Below are 20,953 nucleotides of genomic sequence, written 5' to 3' on the forward strand. Positions count from 1 at the left end.
ACTCTCCATCAAAAGTTGAATTGTGAAATGGACAGAGGGATAGAAAGAGAACCTAATTAATCTGTTTGGAGTGAACAAAGGAGGGCAGGGCATTTCCATAGTTGTTGCATTATTGCCCATCTTGAATCCAACTTTGCAGAAGCCAGTAGGTGTAGGACAAGTAAATATGATTGATAATTAAGTACAATAAATATATACTAATAATAATAATATAATTAAGGTTACATCAACAGTGACAAAAAAATTATAATAATGCAAAAGTTGTCCACTAATGCAGCTTTACTAGCTAATACAATTAATGTTTGTCTTCTACTTTTCTATCCTATTTTCTTTTGACAACAATAATGTCTGTTCGTTCTAATCATTCATTTCTTCGTAACTTTTCCTCTTCCAGAGAGAATCAAATGGCTTACGCTGCTCAAAGTGTGAATGGTACAATATATATATATATATATATATATATATATATATATATATATAATAACGTTACTTCAACAGTGACAAAATTAAAAAAATTACCATTTCTGTCCCATTAATTTATATTATATGTTTTATTTACTATTCATTAGTTAAAAAAAATCTTTATTTTTTGTTAATTTTTATTAGTATTTTTTATAATTTTTAAAATTAATTTTTTTATGTTTAATAATACTTTTATTGTAGTTTTTAAATATATAAATTTTATATATACTAATTCTAAACTTAATATTTATAAAAAATTAAACTATAAATAACTTCATTCAAGTCTCGTTAACCAAACCCAACACATAAAATAGGATGGAAAGATTACATAATATAATAATGCAAAAGTCTCCACTAATGTAGCTTTACTAAAATTGTTGGTTTTATGATCTTTGGACAGTTCGGACAAATACAATCAGTAACAAGTATATGAAAAAATATAAGGAAAATATATATGGAGAGGATATATGTATTGTATTGTTGAATATTGCCTATTTTATACCACTAAAAAAAAATACTAAATTCAACTCACAAAAAGCATTCTAGATATAGAAACTATTGTTTAAACATTATAGCGACCAAACTAATAACTTTTTTTTTTTAAGTACTTAAGCACAATGTGTTTACAATTACTTTCTGATAAGCCTTGAATTAGTCTATAATTATGCTTCGTTTGTACTAATTTCTAAGTGAACATTAGGTGTTTATACGCACATGAAGCATATTTAAGGTGTTGATAGTTTGAGGAAGAAAAATGTAGATCGGAGCATACAAGAGCTCAAAATGAGGACAAATCAAGATGATATTGAAGCAATGTGGTTCACAAACGGAAGAGCACGATGATAGCAACAACCAACGGAACATCGGAGCGATGGAGAAGACGCAACAAGTGACACTCCGGCTGGCTTTCAGATGGTCAGGTGCCACGCTGCTGGTCACGCTGTGACCCGCAACGTGACAACCTAACCATCTGAAAGTAGTCTGCTGATCACGGTGGAGGTCACGCCGTGACCCCCATTGTGACTAGCAGACTACTTCGCGGATCCCAGGAGTCACGCTGCTTGTCACGCCGTGAGCTGCAGCGTGACATCCTGGGACCAGCAAAGCTTTGGCCTGGTCACGATGGGTGTCACGCCGTGACCCCCATCGTGACCAAGCGTCCCAGAGGCAGTTTTTTTTGGCGCGATGGCTTTAGTATAAATAGAAGGGAGGAGTTATTTTGAGGGGATCTGGTAGTTTTCTAAGATTTTTCTTAGGTTTTCTCTCCACAACTCCGTTTTAGAACATCTATCCATTATAAATCTATCAATTCTTGGAAGATTTAGGGAAACGTTACCACTTGTAACTACAATTTCTACTTCAATTTCAGATTTACCGTTTACAAATTCAATCAAGTAAGAGTTTATTTCTTATTCTCCTATTTTGCAAATTACTTTTGTACTTGAATTCATTGCATATTATTTCAAGTGCTTTTAGTTATTTCACTTGCTATTAATTTGTTAATTCCACTATGAGTAGTTAAACTAGTTAGGGATTTAGATTGAATTGCTTTGTATGAATGCCAATATGAATTGCATTGCCAAGTCTAGGTTTTGCTATGCTTCTAAAATGAATGTAACTGTGAAATTGGAGAATTGTATGCACTCTTGTTTGGTTAGGGCCCAACTATGCAAGAGGTCGTTGGGTTTGGTGCTTCACCTAATAGGGATTCACCATAGCCAGACCTGTCACATTTCTAACTTACTCTTGAGAAAGGGGAATTAGAAGGAAATGAGCACACGAGATGTTTGATTAATTGCCTCACCTAGTCTAATTGCTATGAAAATAGGATTAGAACCTTGTTGAGAGTCCAATGTCCACAAGAGTGGCATTGATATTGACTTAAGTTCCTTGCATTCGTTGTTGAACATGGTTTAGCCAAGAATCTTAGAACACTAAGGAACATTTGTACATTGCTATTTGATCTAAGTCCTTTCTTTTATCCTTGACTATCACTTAATCATTTATTTGTTTTATAATTGTCTCTATGCAAACAAGCATTTCAATTTGGTTAGCTTTCAAACACTTAATGATATTGTGTTTAACCCCTCTTACTCAATTCCCTTATGGCTATTCCAAGAGGACGACACTCACTAACAAATCACCGCTAAAATCAACTTTCACTTTCTAAATCTGCTGAAACACAAAGAGTCAATAGTGTTCATAACTACTTTCTCAACCTACTAAGCACAAAGAGTCAATATTGCCCACACTGAGACTCAAATCAATGAAGCAAAAATTGAAACACAAAGAATAATATTTTTCTTTTCATCCTTAAATTATAGACCAAGTTTAAATTTAGTCCTTAATTACCATGAGTTTAAATTTTTTGTCTCAATCAGTCACAAAATTAAAGTGACTAAATTATAAATATTTGTCGTTGGTTAAGTCATATTTCAAGATCTTTCCATTGTGAACTAAGGTTTGTAGATGAGTGCTTTCACAAATCTCATTCCCTTCATTGAACTCATCTTTACTATTTTTGGAATAATGAAGATGTGAACCATCTAATTTCACACTTGAAACTGCTAAGAATATTAGACATAAGAGGTAGATTTTGAGATAAAGATAAATGCACTAAATTTTCTTTAAAATTTTGTTCATTTGAGATACTTAGCTTTGTCTACAGATGAAACTTTTGATGTAAAGCTCTTTGAGCATTGAAATTTGCAAAGTCTTATTGTTAGTGGGGATGGTGTTACATTGTATTCCCCTGAACCATATAGAATTTAGAAAATGCCTCAATTAAGGAATTTTTGCATTGAAGGAAATTTTTCATTAGAAATCCCATCGGTTGTTCATAGAAACTTAGAGAATATATCTTGGTTGGATTTTAAGTCATGTACAAAGGGTCTATTTACAATGCTTCCGGTTTAAAAAAGTTGGGGGTTGGTGGTGGATACTATGATAATAATCTAGATTGGCTTTATGATGTTATGCACTTGGGGCAGCTTGAGACACTAAGCATCTGCCGTTATCTCAAACATATTCCATTGAGCCGATTCCCATGGGCAACTATTTTACCAAATCTTAAGAAGCTCAGCTTCTTGAAGTCTAATTTATAGTGGAGTGAGCTGAGCCCTATTAGTTTGTTATCTAATCTGGAGGTTCTAAAACTGATAAATACTTGTAGAGGTCTAAAGTGGGAGACATATGATGGAGGGTTCTGTAGGTTGAAGATGTTGGTAATTAATATATTGGAATACTGTGGGTGACCATTTCCCTATGCTCGAATGTTTAGAGATAAATGAGGGCTATTGGTTGGAAGAAGTCCCTCGTGGTTTTGCCAATATCGCCACACTAGCTAGCATTGATTCAGTTAAGCCATTGTAGGAATTCCGTTCTGCCTTCTGCAAAGTAGATTCAAGATGAGCAAAACAACTATGGAAATGATCGATGCCTTCCTTGTTCGTTCTGAAAATATTGGGTCTCTTTCTATCCCTCTGATATATCTTGAATTTTTCATGGCTGTGGTAGCAATGGATAATCATCTATGATCTATTTTCCCTCACTTGTATCTCATATTTCATTTTCTATCTAATTGTGTTCACCTTTTCTTTTTACGAATTAATTGTTTCAAGAGTAACAAAATATGGTATTAGGATGGATGCTGAAATGGTCTGTGCGGGCTTCTCAGAGATCTGATGGATGTGGGAACTGTGTAAGATATTTGTTAATAAGGATGCTCTAAGGGAGTAGATTACATGGTGATGTGTATAAAAGATATTTACAAAGCTGTTACAGTTGTTGACAACATATTTTGTCCCTAATTATTCATAAATACTTAAAATCTGGATTCAAAATTAAAACAGTAGTATAACACCCGAAGCGTGCTAACTAATTTAATTTGATAGAAACGAGCAATTAAGGCATACAAATCAAAACTCGCTAAAGAAATATATACACTAGAAGGTGTCATGAAAATACAATAAATGTAAAAAAAGGCGAGTTGAGGGTTTTCGTAGAGACCCAATATTGGTCATGACATTATATTCTGCTATTCGACAAAACTAGCATTTAATAAATTAGATATATAGATAATAGACATAGTTATCACATATTTATATGAATAATTGGTTACTTATATTTAAAATTCTTGATGAATTTTCTCAAAATGTGATAAACGAAAATCACAAAACAAGAAGTGTAAAAGTTAGTAAGTTACTAACTATAATCTTTTTTTTTTTTTTTTTTTCTTGAATGCTACTGACTCTATTACTTTGTAGTATCTATTCAAATTATGATCTTTCTTGTAGTCAATAAATTGACTAAAAATATTTTCTCCCCAAGAAGAAAGTATGAAAGTATATTATCATAAGAGTTCTACTACATGTATTCCCTAATCTTACTCCCTGATGTGGCGAGTTCTGATAAGCTATTTTTTTCATGTGGGTCCCAATACAAATGTTTACATCAAGGTTTTATGTGTGGGAGTGCAAGTTGGGAGTAGAAAATGGGATTACATATAGAATTTTCCTTATCATAATTCATATTAGAAACATGCCTAGAAATTGTATATGTGATTGGGAAACTCAAATATCGTTTCCTAGAAGGAAACCTATAAGTCCCTCTTGAAAATGTCCTAAATATATCCTTTAGTATATTAATTGCCGTCCAAATATCTCGAAGTAGATAAAAGACTATCTAGATAATGAGGATATTTTGGAGACTAGAAGTCTATTAATTACTTCATCGCTAAGTGGGGCACTATCATAGAATCAGAAATTCCATGATCGCATCAGGACTGACATTGTCCTTGCAATAAAATTACTAGCATGGCAACACTTAGTGCCCGTCATACATTTGAACATTGAAATAATATTTAAAATATCCTTGATTTATAAAGATTTTTGAAATTCATGCAATAAAGCAATGAGTGTTTTTCTTAGGCTACTTGGGTATTAGCTCTTTGTTTGACCCTTATGATGCCAAATCCCAATTGGTTATGTTTTGCTTTACCTCCACTATTATATGGGGATAATAAAGTTTGTCTTGTATAAATTTTAAGTTGATATATTTAAAAGGATAGTAGACAAGTTATATAAAAATATTCAACCCACTTATGCTCCAGAAAAGTCATAAGATTATTTTATAAAATTCTAATGACAATCCTAAAGATTGTACTATATCTCATCTCTACACTCTATTGAAATAATGACTTTATGCTATATAGAACTTGAAGATTATTATCTTTAGGGTGAGACGGAAATATAAAGTACATTCACTCGAATAAATCTTGTAGATTGGATCTTTAAAGGACTAACAGTTTTACTTTTGCAATATATACATATCATGTACTCTTTTTCTCGCTAAACTTTTTTCCCATTGAGTTTTTTAGTGTGATTTTTAACAAAGCATGAGTATGATGTAGCAATGTCAATGGGAAAAAGCTGCAAAATAAATGCTTAAGTAGACAAACCCCAAAATCATAAAGATTACCCTTTGAAGGCTTACAATTGTACTCTCTTTCCCTTTAACTAAGTTTTTTCCACAGGATTTTCTTAGTAAGGTTTTTAATGAGTCAACCAGTACAACATGTACTCTTTTTCTCAACTAAGTTTTTTTACCACGTGGTTTTTCTACTGAGATTTTTAATGAGGCATGCTATATATTTAAATATACTACCAATATACTTTGTAGTCTTTTCTTGTCTAGGTTTTTTCCACAGGATTTTTCTAGAAAGTTTTTAAGTAGGCAAGATTATGGTAATATAATGTCCAAGGGGAGTGTTATCAAATGATTTTTAATATGGACATTATTATTGACATTAGGAGCATTTACGGTGATGTTTTGTAACGGTTATCTTATTTACTTCCTTCCTTTATTATTATCTTACATATAATAAAGCTATATGGTTGGGAAGTAATTAATTTTACAATTAATTTTACAATTAATTACCAACATTATTATTATTACTAGCTATAAATTAAATTAGCCACAACATCTTTTACTAAAAAAAAAAAGCACAACATTTGAAAAATAAAATAGCTATTTTTTTTCTCGCTCATAACAAAGGATTACATTTATTGAATTAATGGAGTTATTAAATGTTATGATATTAAGATTAAGGATTCCGATTCCCGATTAATAGAAAATATGAAACGATGCAATATTAATTAAATCTCTGGCTTTACAATGAAAGTCTATTTGATATGCTTTTGTTATTTATGGTGGTTCTTTGGATTACAATATTAATTAAATTTTCGATGAAAGCCTATTCGATATCTGAAACAGTGCAATTAATGCAAGCCTCTACATATAATTTTTCTCCATCTCAAATGCTTCAAAGAAATGGTAGAAGCGAGAAGGGATGAAGAAAGCAAATGTTGCGGACCGTGGGTCAATTATTGGACTTCAGAATAAAAAAAAATCATTTAAGCCATAAATAAAAATTTAAATATATATAAATGTATATATCGTATGGGTCTTTAATGTTTTTCTGGATGTCTAAACTTAGGACTTTTAAAAGAAAAAAAATATATTTGAATTATCTCCACGTACAAAAAGTGGTCTTGGACTTATAAAATTACATTTGAGTTTATGGAATGCCATGTGCATAAAGAATATATTATATAACCATATAAAAAAATGTGTTCAATTAGAGTTTAAATTTACTCATACAAAATTTGAAATTTGCTTTCTAAATGTAATTATCTTAGTTATTATTCGTATTGTGAAAATTATAATATAGATGAAATACAATTAAGAATAAATCAATGTAATTATGTAAATCCTCTCTATAAGTTTATTTGAATATGTACATAATTAGAGAATAGAGATTATATTAACCATACAAAATTTTAATTATAATTTTATATTCTATAAAAATAATAAATACTTGACCAATGGAAGCTCAAAAATATTATTATATTAAACAATTTAAAATATTTTTATTTTTTCTATTTTTTTTATTTATATTTATAATAACATAATTTTTTCCCGTGCATCGCGCGGGTGAATTACTAGTATTATATTATATATATGTAAAGATTAATTGAATAAAGCGATTCCGGTGATTTCTCTGTGTCTATTTTCTCTGTTCTTTATATCATTATTTTTATGTCCATTCTATTTTCACAATATTGTTTGCAAGTTCACCGTTTAGGAGTTAACATGCCAACCGACCAAAACAAATTACAACAATTATGATAATTAAGAACTACACTTGCACTTGTCCTATAATTTAGGGACTAAAATTGCAATTATGACAAGAAAGAAAGAAAGAAGCTAGGCAAACTTAGCTCTAATTTAAAAATCACGTTTATTTAAACTCTTGCGTTGACCAACGAAATCTTTGTAATTCTTCTGAGTTCTGCTCTGATTTTCCAACCCAAATTAAATGGCTTACGCTGCTGTAACTTCGCTTATGGAAACACTTTCTCTACATTTCTTGCAATCACAACCAGCCTTTCCTCTTGATGATTTAGAGGCACAGATTAGAGATGGCAATGAAAAACTTGGCTTGCTGCAGCAAATTCTTGAGAAATCCGAGATTACCAATAATGAAGCAGTAAAACAGACTGATTATTACGCCAAGGAGAAGAAGTTGATTAAAAGTGAAAAGCTGCAGCAGCTTGAAGCTTTAAAGGCACAGATCAGAGATGCCAAAAATGAAAATCTTGGCGTGCTGCAACAAATTCTTGAGGCTCGGATCAGACAGATGGAGTTGAACGAAGAAGCATCATCAAAGCGTCGTCCTCGTATAAAGACTTGCTTCCCCAGGCTTTATGGAAAGCTGCAGCTTGCTTGGGATAGTATACTTTTGACTTCTCGACTCAGGGAGGTGGCTGAAGTCAAACAAAAGATAGTTTCTCTCCATCAAAATCTGGGCTTGCTGCAACAAAGTCTTGAGAAATCTGAGATCCCCTATGATGATGCGAGGGTGATGAAAGATTTAGAGGCGCAGATCAGAGATGCATCGTTCGAATTGGAAGAAAGGATTGAGATGGAGTTGACTGCCATTTATCTAGCAAATGATAGTCTTCATGTAACAGCTTGCCTGCTCAGGCTTCATCAAATCTTTAATGAAGCAGAAAAACAGACTGATTACCTCAAGAATGAGTTGATTAGGATCCGACGAAGAGGACTACTACACAAGAAAATTATTGTGAGTAACTTGTCCAAAAACACTTCAAAGTTTGACAACAGTAGAATGGTCGGATGCGACAAGCTGTTCGAGAAGATATTGGATCAGCTGCTCACGCAACAAACAACTAAGGGGAGACAAGTTGTTTCAATTGTTGGCATGGGAGGAATAGGCAAGACCACTCTAGCACACCAAGTTTATGAACATCCGTCAATTACTTCTCATTTCTACAAGCGAGCATGGGTTACTGTATCCCAAGAGTATAACGTTGAACAAATGCTCCAATGTCTTCTTAGTTGTGTTACTGCAACATCAAGAGTTGGTGGCCAAGACCAACTAGCTGAATGCCTGCGTAAACACTTGAAGGAACAAAGATATTTGATAGTGATGGATGATATATGGAGCACTACTCCTTGGGATAGTGTGCAAAGATGCTTTCCAGATGATAATAATGGAAGCCGCATACTATTGACTTCTCGACTCAAAGAGGTGGGAGAATATGCTAGCTCAGGTAACTCTCCTCTTAACATGCCTTTCTTAGATCCCGATGAAAGTTGGAATCTCTACTGCAAAGTCTTTGGTAAAACTGAATTCGTTCTAGTGTTTGAGCAAATTGGTAGAGAGATAGTGAAGAAATGTGAAGGATTACCTCTGGCCATTATTGTAGTAGCTAGTCTTCTCTCAAAGATAAAGGAGGAGGAGGAAGAGTGGAAGAATGTTGCAAAAAGTGTAATTGGTGATTCAAATGATGCATGTTCCAGAATACTGTATCTAAGTTACCACCAATTACCACACCACTTAAAAGCTTGTTTTCTGTATTTTGGAGTTTTTCGAGAAGACTATGAGATCCCTGTGAAGAAGTTGGTTAGGTTATGGGCAGCGGAGGGATTTCTGAGGGCTGTGAAGCATGTGAATATGGAGAAAGTGGCCATGGAATGCTTGCAAAATCTTGTTGATAGAAGTCTTGTTATAGTTAGCGAACTGAGCTATAATGGGGAAATGAAGAAAATAAGGATACATGATTTATTGCGAGATTTGTGCTTGAAAGAAGCTGGACGTGAAAATCTATTGAATGTGAATGTGATTGGAGATGAAAAGCTTCCAATTTACAAGAGGGAATCACAGCACCTGTTTTCAAAATCTTGTCGTTGGATAAGTGATACATCAGAATGTTTGAATAGTGAAATCAGGTCTGGAGATAAGTGCTTTGACAAATCTCATTCCTTACACTCAAGGTTTGATTACTCTAGGAGATTTTACTTTCATATACTTGATGAACTTCTTTCATACTTGAAACTGCTAAGAGTAGTAGACATTGGATGTGGATACTGTAGCAATTCATGTGAGGTAAATGTGTTTGCCAGTCTTGTTCATTTGAGATACTTTTCTTTGACCCATCAATACCGAAATGATCACCCTCCTCTTTATTTAAAGCTCTTTGAGCATAGGAATATGCAAAGCTTTATTGTTTGTGGAAGATTTGTTAAATGGGATTCCTCTAGTGCATTTACAATTTGGACAATGCCACTATTAAGGAATTTTTGTGTTGAAAGAATTTGTTCATTAGAAACTTCTTCGGTTGTTCATAGAAACTTAGAGAATATATCTTGGTTGGATTCTAAACTCTGTACACCGGATCTATTTACAAGAATTCCAAATTTAAAAAAGTTGGGGATTGAAGGTAGAAGTGCTAATTGTTTTTATAATTTTGTGCACTTGGGGCAGCTTGAGGCACTAAGCATCAGAAGTCGGTATTCTTTCAAACATATTCCATGTAGCGACATTCCATGGGCAACTAGTTTTCTACCAAATCTTAAGAAGCTCAAATTCTTTAAGACTTGGTTGCCATGGAGTGATATGAGGCTTATTGGTATGTTGCCAAATCTAGAGGTTCTAAAATTGATAGATGCTTGCCAAGGCCCAAAATGGGAGCCACATAATGGAGGGTTCCGTCGATTGAAGTGGTTGGTAATTCAAAGCATACATCTCAAATATTGGACTGTTGAGGGTGATCATTTTCCTGTGCTCGAATGTTTAAAGTTATATCAATGCACGCATTTGCAAGAGATTCCTAGTGGTTTTGTGGATATCACTACACTAGCATTGATTGAGTTAAACTACTGTAAGGATTCACTTCTGACTTCCGCAAAGTGGATTCAAGATGAGCAACTCAACAACTATGGAAATTCCATCCTTGTTCGTTCCTGAAAATATTAGGTCTCTTTCTATTCCTCTAATATATCTCTGACCATTTCACATCTCATTCTACTTGTTTATCTGCAAGGAATAGTCATTTGTTTTCTGTCACTTCATCTCATTTTTCTCTATATATTTCCTTACCTCCTGTCTGTTCACTATTTTTTTTTAAAACTTAATTTACTGTTTCCAGCCTGAAAAGTAAACATCTCAGAGGAAGAATGTGATGAGGAGAAATTGTTTCAAGACGAGTTTTGAAGGATATGTACAGGTGACTACTCTGTTATAGTATATATTTTGGTTTCTCGTTCTGGAATGATTAGAGATCTGATGGATGATGCCTTGGCATTATATTTCAGCCCCTGAATTTCATTTAATGTTTCAACTGTTTTCTTGCTCTGATTTTTTTTTTTTTTTTTTTTTTTTTTTTTGTGGATTAGCCAAGAATTGAAGTTTGCAGGATCATCATAGCATTGCAGTTTGCAAGATCATCTCAAAACAGTTTACTCATTTTACACCATCATATCCTTCTTAAAGACAGACAAGTTTTGGAGTCTCTGTGCAAAGCTTTTTCTTCATCTCAAGTCTCAACTTGTAATGATACAGATGAAGAGAAATCATCAATTACTCTTCACACCATCAAAGTGGTATTATATATTTATATTTATATTTATATACATGTATATGCATGGGTGTGTGAGAGAGAGAATAACAATAATAATAATAATAATAATAATAATAATAATAATAATAATAATAATAATAATTATTATTATTATTATTATTATTATTATTATTATTATTATACAAATACATATTTATATTTATATTTACTATTTACTAGTTTTTGCCCCGTGCGATGCACGGCATAAAATTTAAGTAACTTTATTATTTATAATATTTTAAAAACAATAAAATAAAATATTAATCATGAAATTAAAACTTATTCTGAAATGTATTTTTCTTTAACAATACTAAATTGGTTGTTATATCGAACATCACATACTGTTAGCATATATTATAAAGAATTGTGTTATAACATACCACATGAGATTTAAAAAGTGTACATTAAAATAATTATACACACACACACACACACACACACATTTTTATAAAAAAAAAATTTAAAAATTTGGAAATCAAACAATATACAATAAAAAATTATGAAATTAAATTTTCTTATATATAAAAACATTTATTAATATGATTTGCAATTAAAGCCTATAGTACATATACTTGACAATATATAAATAAAAAATACAGTATCATCATCATACATTGAAACTAACTACGAAAATCTTTTCTTAAACATTGCTTAATAATAATAATTATATACGTACAACATATATAAATCTAAACTAAATATGAAATATTTCATGACATGAAAGAAAAAATAAAACCTGCAATGCTAAGCCCAATAAACATTTAATTATCTATCCATATAATCCAGTTACGTTGCATTTCAGCCCAATACTCGAGCCCATTAACCCAATTATAAAACCTGATTACCAAACCCTAATCCATATTTTTTGACGATTGCGCTTCCGTCTACTCTATTGCGTTCTTCATTCTCTCTAAAATGTTCACTGACTTACGCGAACCTTCTCTGTTTCCGGCGTCTTGACAGACTCGATTTTAAATCATCGCACGTCCAAGTAATTCACTGCTAAAAAACTTTTCAAATAATCTGACCGTAGCTTTCGGCCGTTGTGGAATTGCTTTCTTTCCCAAATGCCGATCTGAAAAATCGGGTGACCGGAACAGATCTAAAACAAACTAATAAATACAGTATCATCGGGTAAAACTTATTGTTTAAAACGAAATTAAGAAATACATCGTATTTTCTAATTACTTAATATCAGTTCAATAATTATTTGTTTAAACTTATTCGTCTCTCCAATATTATTGTTCATGCAACTGATTTAAATTTTAAAAAACTTTTTTTTTTTCAATTTAGTAATTGATTTAGTAACTTTTTTAAAAAAAAACCCTCTCAAAACTATATTAGAATGAACAATTAAATTGTTGTCGATCAACAAAATTGTAAGAATAAAAAAACAGGTTAATCTTATTTTTTAAAATCGGATACTCTAATTTTTTTTTCAGTAAACAATAAATTAATTTATATAATAAAATGTTAACTTAAAAATACTGGAATGTATTACCTGCTTCATCATTAAATAACAATAATTGTAGATTAACATGTATTGAAAATAGATAAGTATGCTTGCTGCATTATATACCTTAAAATGATGCAATTTCATTTAATTGGTATTTAATACCTTAAAATGATGCAATTTTATTTAGTCGGGAAATTGATTGGCAAAAAACATTTTGCTATTATATAGAGTAAGATTTTCCCACTTATCCCACATCAGTTGGAGAAGTAAGAAATGGAGTCTTGAGGTTGAGGCTCCTATACAAAGAGCCTCAATGCTCCATAATTTCAATTGCAATGCTCATCCGCAAGGCAAGCTTGCAATGCCCATCTGCTAGGCATGTAGATGGGCAGGCTACTTAATTTAGGAGCCAAGGCTCCATAATTAAGGAGTCTTATATAGTTAATTTTTTTTTATTTACATATATATATATATATATATATATATATATATATATATATATATATATATATATATATATATATACACTAGTAATTGACCCGTGCGATGCACGGATATAATTTGAAAATTTGTTTGTAGTATTTTAATTAATCAAAAATCAATTTATTTATTAGACGCCAATTATATTGAATATATTTGAAGAACAAAAGAGAATATGAAGAAGATTTTAATGATAAAAAACTACTTGGCATTCTATATTACATTATGTAAATAAAAAAATATTAAACATTATTAAACACTTCAGGGTAAACGACGTTAGTAGTTAACATACTAACTACTAACATTGTTCAAGTCACTACAAATAAAATCTTCAATCCGTTAGGATTACTCTTATAGCAATCTGGACCTAAATGCTTGATTTTGTCCATAATTAAGCAAGTATTTTACGATGTTATAAAGTTGTGATAAATTCATATCAGGTAATACAAAATTAATAATGTATATGACATAAAAAATGAACAAAAGTTAGATTACATAATTAATAATTAAAATAAAAAATATAAGTATATTAAATATAAAGATAAAGATGGGTATATAATTAGGATTATATATATATATATATATTATAGACTAATTTATAATGGGCTGATTAGTAAATACTATAATTTTAATGGACCATCAGCCCATATATATTTCACAGCCCAGCAAATAATTTAGCCTAAGTATAAAAAAGACATCCAGCACGTTTTAGGCAACTTTCACCATTTCTCCCAATTATCTTCCTCTCATCTCTCATCTCATATCATTGCTATCAATCTCACTCTACCTGTACCCATTTGGAAATCACTTCATTCTCTACCACACCACAAATTTTATTGAATTTCCGTAAGAACAACATCGTGGATGAACTCTTCGTTTGTTGGTTCCATAAGGTGCGCATTGAAAGAGCAGAGAAGAACACCCAGAGTAGAGAAGAACACCTACTCTGCACACCGCCATAGCAGCTTAATGATCCGAGCAACAAACTTCGGCAACCATGGCGATACAGAGAGCTTTCATAAGAAACAGTAAGTTTTGATGATTTTCTACGGGTAAAAAACAATTTACAGATCAATATCTAAATCCTAAGTTTGTTTTTTATATTTTATTTACAGATCTAACTACTACGGCAAAAAAGAAAAAATAAAAGAAAAAAGAAAAGAAGGAATACAACTCAATATCTACTCTAGAAACATTCCTAGATGCACATGCAGACGGTTGACGAAGTATAAAATCTTCATCGTCCATGGTTGATACAGACAGTGTTCTTAAGATCCGGTAAGTTTTAATTATTTTCTACCAAAAATCACATTTAAGGCAATTAGATATAAACCCTAACTTTTAAATTTACAGGTCTAATTACTTTCATTTAAAAAATCAAAAGAATACATACAGATAAAGATGACTACTGGAAATAACTCATTCACCGTACATGCAGAATGTTGAGCAAGTATAAAACGTTACTGTTAAAGATAAGTAGAATAAAAAACAAAAAATAAAATCTATAACTGTAATTTGTATTCTTAAAAAAATATAGATTATACAATTGAGTGTTGTGTGTACTGTATCATAAAAAAAAAAAAAAATTTCTTAATATTTTTCTACTGTTAGACTGTATTTAGACATATTTTTCTTAATACTTTTAATATTTTTCGTCTTTTGGCCCCTAAAATGGTTGAGCCACATATCATTTTGTTGTTGTGATAACTTTGTACTATTTTAAAGCTAAATGTTTTTCAATAATTATGGCCACTCCAGAATTATTTAAGTAATAATTGTGGAAAGTGTAAAAGTTGTTAGGCTACTTGACTATTCAATTTTTATTGAGCCTGTAAAATATATGCTACATTTGTGTGTCTGAGTATGTTGCTTATACCATTTTTCAAGAAAATGGCAGATGATGACATTCATAGTTTTACTTTTCAGAAAAAAATGTTTCTCAAAATCTTACACTTCTATTCTATGTACGAAATATACAAATAAAATGCGATGAAGTTCCTGTTTCTACTCTTGTATGTAATTAATTACATGATTTACCTTCGAGACTTTTAATCTTGTAAAGAAATTGCTATTTATTTTATTCTTTACTTTGGAAGGAGGAATAGAGATAGCAATCAATGTATTCATCTTTCTTATTCAAATTGCAATTTAGGCCAAGAAGACATAGAAAGAGTCAACACTGAGTTGGATTGAGCAGTTGACTGAAGAAGCTGAGCCAGGTAAACCAAAGCTTCAAAGATGGCTAGATAATTTTGGGGTGCAATATGGCAAATAAGGTTGTGGTTTTTCTGTCCATTTCAGTAATTCAGTTGCTTTGATTAGAACATTTTGTTTTCAGGAGACCCTTCTTTAGTAACTTAGGTTATTCAAATGCTTTCCTGCTAGGATTTTAAAAGAGTCGTTATAAAGATTAGTCTGAAAAAGATAGCAAAATCCTTAACTATTAAGGATTTTTAAAAGTCTCAAAGTTTATTAAAAAAATAAAGCCAAACATGTCTTCAATGTTTGAAGGGACCAGTACCGAAACACCAAAAGAATGATTCAACTTAAAATTTCTTTAAAAGTCAATTTGCATCATCAAATGTGTTCTCCAACTTGTTCTCAATTGGTAGTTTCTTTGAAGAGGTCTTGCTTGAGAAAAACTCATCTAATAGACAACGCTTTGACAACTCCCCGAGTCTAGATCCTCAACATCGTTTGCAGTCCCAATTAAGGCCACTGGATTTCACCCTCTCCTTCTGAAAGAAACTCCTGAAAAAGAAAGCTTTATTAATTTTAATATAGGATTAAGACATAGATTTGAATTGATAAGGTAAAAATATTTCAATTTTACCTCATCTGATTTAAAACAGTCATTGGACTCCAGCTTAGAAGTTGGATCACTGTCAAAGTTTTCCAATAATTCAGGACAGTAGGAACCAACCAATGAATGATCGTTAATAATCTTCATAACAGCGAAGGCATTAGGAAGCTGAAACTGTTCTTTTCTCACGGAAATCTTAAAAATCAGTGTCATGGAACACAACGATGAAATCTCATTTGGGAATAGTTGTTTATCCTATAAGTCAAGAATTAGATATAATTAATAGTACAATAAGTTTTAGACTTTGAAAGTAAACGCATTTAATACGTAATTGTGCATTACCTGTGGATATTTTCCTCTCAGTTCTATAGCCGACATGCCTATCAATTCCTTACACTCACTGTCACATAAAAGGAATGGTGCATTACCATCCCTGTCAACAACTCTCACTTTAATTCTGTACCTCAAAATACCTTCTCCCCATGTTCTTTTACACTTGTAACAGTCATAGAATCCTTTCGTATTCAAGGAAAGTTTCTTGTTACATCCCCGTGTCTTGCATGAGTTATAACACCAGTCCAAACCACTTTCTATTCCAACAATCTTCGCGACAACTCAATAATCTCCAAACTGGATATCAATAAAAATAAAAAGTCAGTCTAGAAGACTATTGCTTATATTATAATAAGTAATGGACTTTAAAATAAACATACCTGTCTTTTCTCATACACATCACTTATTGTACTCATAATCATAGACTCACGGTTGAATGTGTCAAAAGTATTGGCAGCAGATAGACTTGCATTAGAACAAATACTCCGCATAGGAGTATTCTCACCACACATGCTAAAGTGGACACAACAGAAATTAAGAATAAAAAAACTCACAAACTCGAAAAATTTGAAGACTCAATGATAGTATTTACCTTTCCCTAAAATCAATTATTTCAGGAATGTCTTCATTTATAAATAATTGAGTCGCATCATATGAAGATGAAATTTTAGTTTCCCCCGCTATTGAAAAAGATAGAATAATTTGTATTAATGAAATAATAAAAAACTACATAGGCTATAAAATCAAGTAGAGATGTGAACTTACTGTTGAAGCAGGTTTTTACCCTACAAAATTGCATCAAAATAATGATAGGATCAGTGGCACTTTTTTTTGTACCAAGAATCGACCTTACTACTAAAGACACAAAAATAGTTCAGTATCCAAAAAAAATTAAGATTACAATAAAATTGTGAACTAACACATAATAAATCTTTCATCCTCCATAAGAAAGTCTATCAACCGGGAAGGCCTTCCACCAATGACCTTTTCTATAGGAGAATATATTTCAATTATCCTTCCAATCACATCTAAAAAAAAAAATATAGAAAGTTACAACTTACAAAGAATTAAATCCAATATAAATACGAATGCAGTATCAAAAAAAAAAAAAAGTAATGAAGTAGATTAGTTACCAATAAGTTCTTTGTCGTCTATCTCAGTTGATTTCAAAGATTTAAAACTTCTCAAACGAAACATGTGCCTACGAAAATATTGATTTTTGTACTCCTTGACAATGGTAGAATAGTTTAACTTGACCATAAATTTGTTATTGCTACTCTTATAAGTATAAAAGTTAGTAACAACCAGAAAATTTTTTAGACAATAAACTTTGCCTTCAACGAATCTATTCTAGAATTTAGCAACATGCTCACGTGGTATATTAGCATGTAAGACATTACCCTGCAATTACATTAAAAAAGAATTTATATTGTTGTGGTTTTGCAAATTACCCTGCAATTGATGAATTTATTTTCATAGATTAGATGCTTACCTCCCGATCATGGAACACGCATTCTCGACATTTGACAACCTCACTGCCGCTACATTCTCTAACTCCATATGTACGAATACATCTTACCTTCAACGCACAAGTGGTTTTCATGGGTGTTATCTGATTGGCCAAAATGTAGAGAGGAGGCATACTTGAACTGGTATTTTTAACTGATCTAACAAAGTGTTTGTAGTGATGTAGAATTACCGGGATGTATATGAAATGATATTAGACTCCTTTTATAAGCCATGAATTAGAGTTCTATTATGAATGTTTATTTGGGACTCTTTATATTCATACTAAAGTTTTGGAATCCCAAAGGAATGAGGATTCATTGAATAATATATATATATATATATATATATATATATATATATATATATATATATATATATATATATTTTGCAGGAAATATGAAGTGCAATAAATAAATATTGTTGCATCCTTATTAATTTGTTCTTTTAAATATATCCTATAATATTATTTTTTTTTGAGAAAATATCCTATAATATTATTATGTATTTGATTTGAATTCTGAACAGACGTGGGATTCGGAACAGATACGGCATTGAATTTGTAAATTTGTATATATATATATTTTATATTCTGAACAGACACGACTATTAATTTGTTCTTTTAAATATATCCTTTAATATTATTATGTATTTGATTTGAATTCTGAACAGGCGTGGGATTCTGTACAGACACAGCATTGAATTTGTATATATATATATATATATATATATATATATATATATATATATATATATATATATAGACTTGCACTCGGGTGCGAACGGCTCGCCCAGGCGCGAAATAGGAATGGATTCTGTTCGTCCACGTGTCCAGATCTAATGGATGAGAAACACTGATTTTTTTAAAAAATGCGGTGGCATTTTCGTAAATAATTGAACATCGAAGTGCAAGTAAAATGTATTACAAGTGCATGTAAAATGTATTATAGGTGCAAGTAAAAATTTACACTGAGCATCAATACTTAGTTGCACTTATAGTTCTAAGTAGTTGCACCTATAGTTCTAAGTAGTTGCACACATAGGTATAAGTAGTTGCATCTAGGTGTATGAATGTTTGCGAGTGGTTTTCAGGAGTATTACTACCCGCTGAATTCAGATCAATGAATGTTAACAAGGCAAAATTACATGCACTAATAGGTGAAAGTAGTTGCACCAATAGTTATAAGTAGTTGCACCTATAGTTATAAGTAGTTGCACCTATAGTTATAAATAGTTGCACACATAGTTATAAGCACACCCAAGTGCATGAATGGTTGCGGAAAGTGAATGCTAACAAGGCAAAATTACATGCACTTATAGGTGAAAATAGGTGCACTTATAAGAGATTTTACTTGCACTTCGATGTTCAATTATTTACGAAAATGACACCGCGTTTTTTTTAAGTTATTAGATCTGGACACGTGTCGCGCGCTGATTCGTTTGCATTTCCTTCCTGGGCACTTATTCGCACCTGCGTCCCTATATATATATATATATATATATATATATATATATATATATATATATATATATATATATATATATATATATATATATATATATATACTAGTTTTTTACGCGCATTGCGCGATTGGGATAATGCCCAATGTTTTTTTAAAAAATAAGTACTTTAAAGTATATCAAGACAAAATTATATTGGAATTGTTCATGCATAGATAATTGAATGTTGAATTTGCGTATTTAAATAAGTAATTCTAAGTTTACAAATGCAAGATAATATAGTCAAGATTGATTATAATTGTCAATAAAATAATTGTATAGGTATGGTTGAAATCAAATATGGGACATAAGGGAGAGCAAATAAAATTAGGGTATAAAATATTAAAATTAAATATATACTAATATTGAAGAGCTAACTGCTGATTGCCAAACAAGGACATTGCGAGTTAGTTTTCCACTTCAATTTATTGTGTGATTTGAATACTCTTTTTGTCAATAAATCACCCAAGTAGTTAATATGATTGGCTTAATTATAATTTTTTTATTTTTTTAAAACAATTATTATTATTATTAAATATATGTATACTCTTAGGTCATTTTACATGTTAATCTAAACGGCTAATTTTTCAAATATCTTTTTACCCACCGTTGATATAATTCGCTGGTCAAATCCGCTAATATAATCCACTAACACTAACAGCTAACTGCTAATTGTCAAACAAGGACATTGCAAGGTGGGCACGGTTCCAAATTCATATTTTTTATACTGTAGATTCATAATTTCTATACTGTAGATCCATAATTTCTATACTTTAGATTCATAATTTCTAAACCGTAGATTCAAAATTTAAACACAGTAGATTCATAATTTCTATACAGTAGATTCATAATTTCTATACTGCAGATTCATAATATATGTACTGTAGATTCATAATTTCTGTACTGTAAATTCATAATTTCTAAACTGTATAGTTATCAATTATGAACATATAGTTCTCTAATTTGTGAAAACAGAGTTCAACAATTGGAATCTGAAGTATAAATTTTATAAATCTACAGTATAGAAATTATGGATATACAGTATAGAAATTATGAATCTACAGTATAGAAATTATGGATATGGAACCGTGCCCACCTTGCAAGGTGGGCACGTGCTCACAGCATAATTAGCCGGATTTGTGGTTAGAGTTCTATTAAGACTTTAATATTAGAATTAGATTAGATTAATGTTGTAGTTATAATTCTATATTAGACTTTAATATTAGAATTAGACTAACGGTGAACAGTACTTAATGAAAAAGTTAACGGATCGAATAATTATATAATTAAGGATAAATTAGGAAATCTCGAGGAAAAATAAAAATCTGAACAATCTGAACTATTCATTTGTTTTAATAATTTGGCGGTCATTTTTTCTACCCAATGTTTATCAATGCAAGATTATATATGAGAAGTTCAACATAAGTA

At 31.1% G+C, this 20,953-nt stretch overlaps 1 protein-coding gene and 1 long non-coding RNA gene across 3 annotated transcripts; both read left to right on the forward strand.

Moving 5' to 3' along the window:
• Positions 1–7,813: 7,813 nt before the first annotated feature.
• LOC109183464 (putative late blight resistance protein homolog R1A-4) lies at positions 7,814–11,425 on the forward strand. The gene is made up of 3 exons (XM_019333562.1): positions 7,814–10,804; positions 10,977–11,054; positions 11,224–11,425. Exon 1 carries the CDS (start codon positions 7,841–7,843, stop codon positions 10,793–10,795), a length of 2,955 nt encoding a protein of 984 aa, XP_019189107.1. The 5' UTR covers positions 7,814–7,840; the 3' UTR covers positions 10,796–10,804; positions 10,977–11,054; positions 11,224–11,425.
• Positions 11,426–14,097: 2,672 nt separating this feature from the next.
• Positions 14,098–18,279, forward strand: LOC109183465. 2 transcript variants are annotated; one of them, XR_002054553.1, is made up of 4 exons: positions 14,098–14,411; positions 14,499–14,661; positions 15,536–15,659; positions 17,999–18,279. It is a non-coding gene; the product is annotated as an uncharacterized LOC109183465 (long non-coding RNA). The 2 variants fall into 2 exon arrangements; XR_002054552.1 differs by having other exon boundaries at positions 15,536–15,602.
• Positions 18,280–20,953: the final 2,674 nt, after the last annotated feature.

This window comes from Ipomoea nil, unplaced genomic scaffold (assembly GCF_001879475.1).
Source record: "Ipomoea nil cultivar Tokyo-kokei standard unplaced genomic scaffold, Asagao_1.1 scaffold1129, whole genome shotgun sequence".
In the NCBI taxonomy this organism is placed as follows: Eukaryota; Viridiplantae; Streptophyta; class Magnoliopsida; order Solanales; family Convolvulaceae; genus Ipomoea; species Ipomoea nil.

Bases quoted from the DNA above. Each gene is read 5' to 3' on its own strand.
- LOC109183464 (XM_019333562.1), top strand. From the start codon at position 7,841: ATGGCTTACGCTGCTGTAACTTCGCTTATGGAAACACTTTCTCTACAT.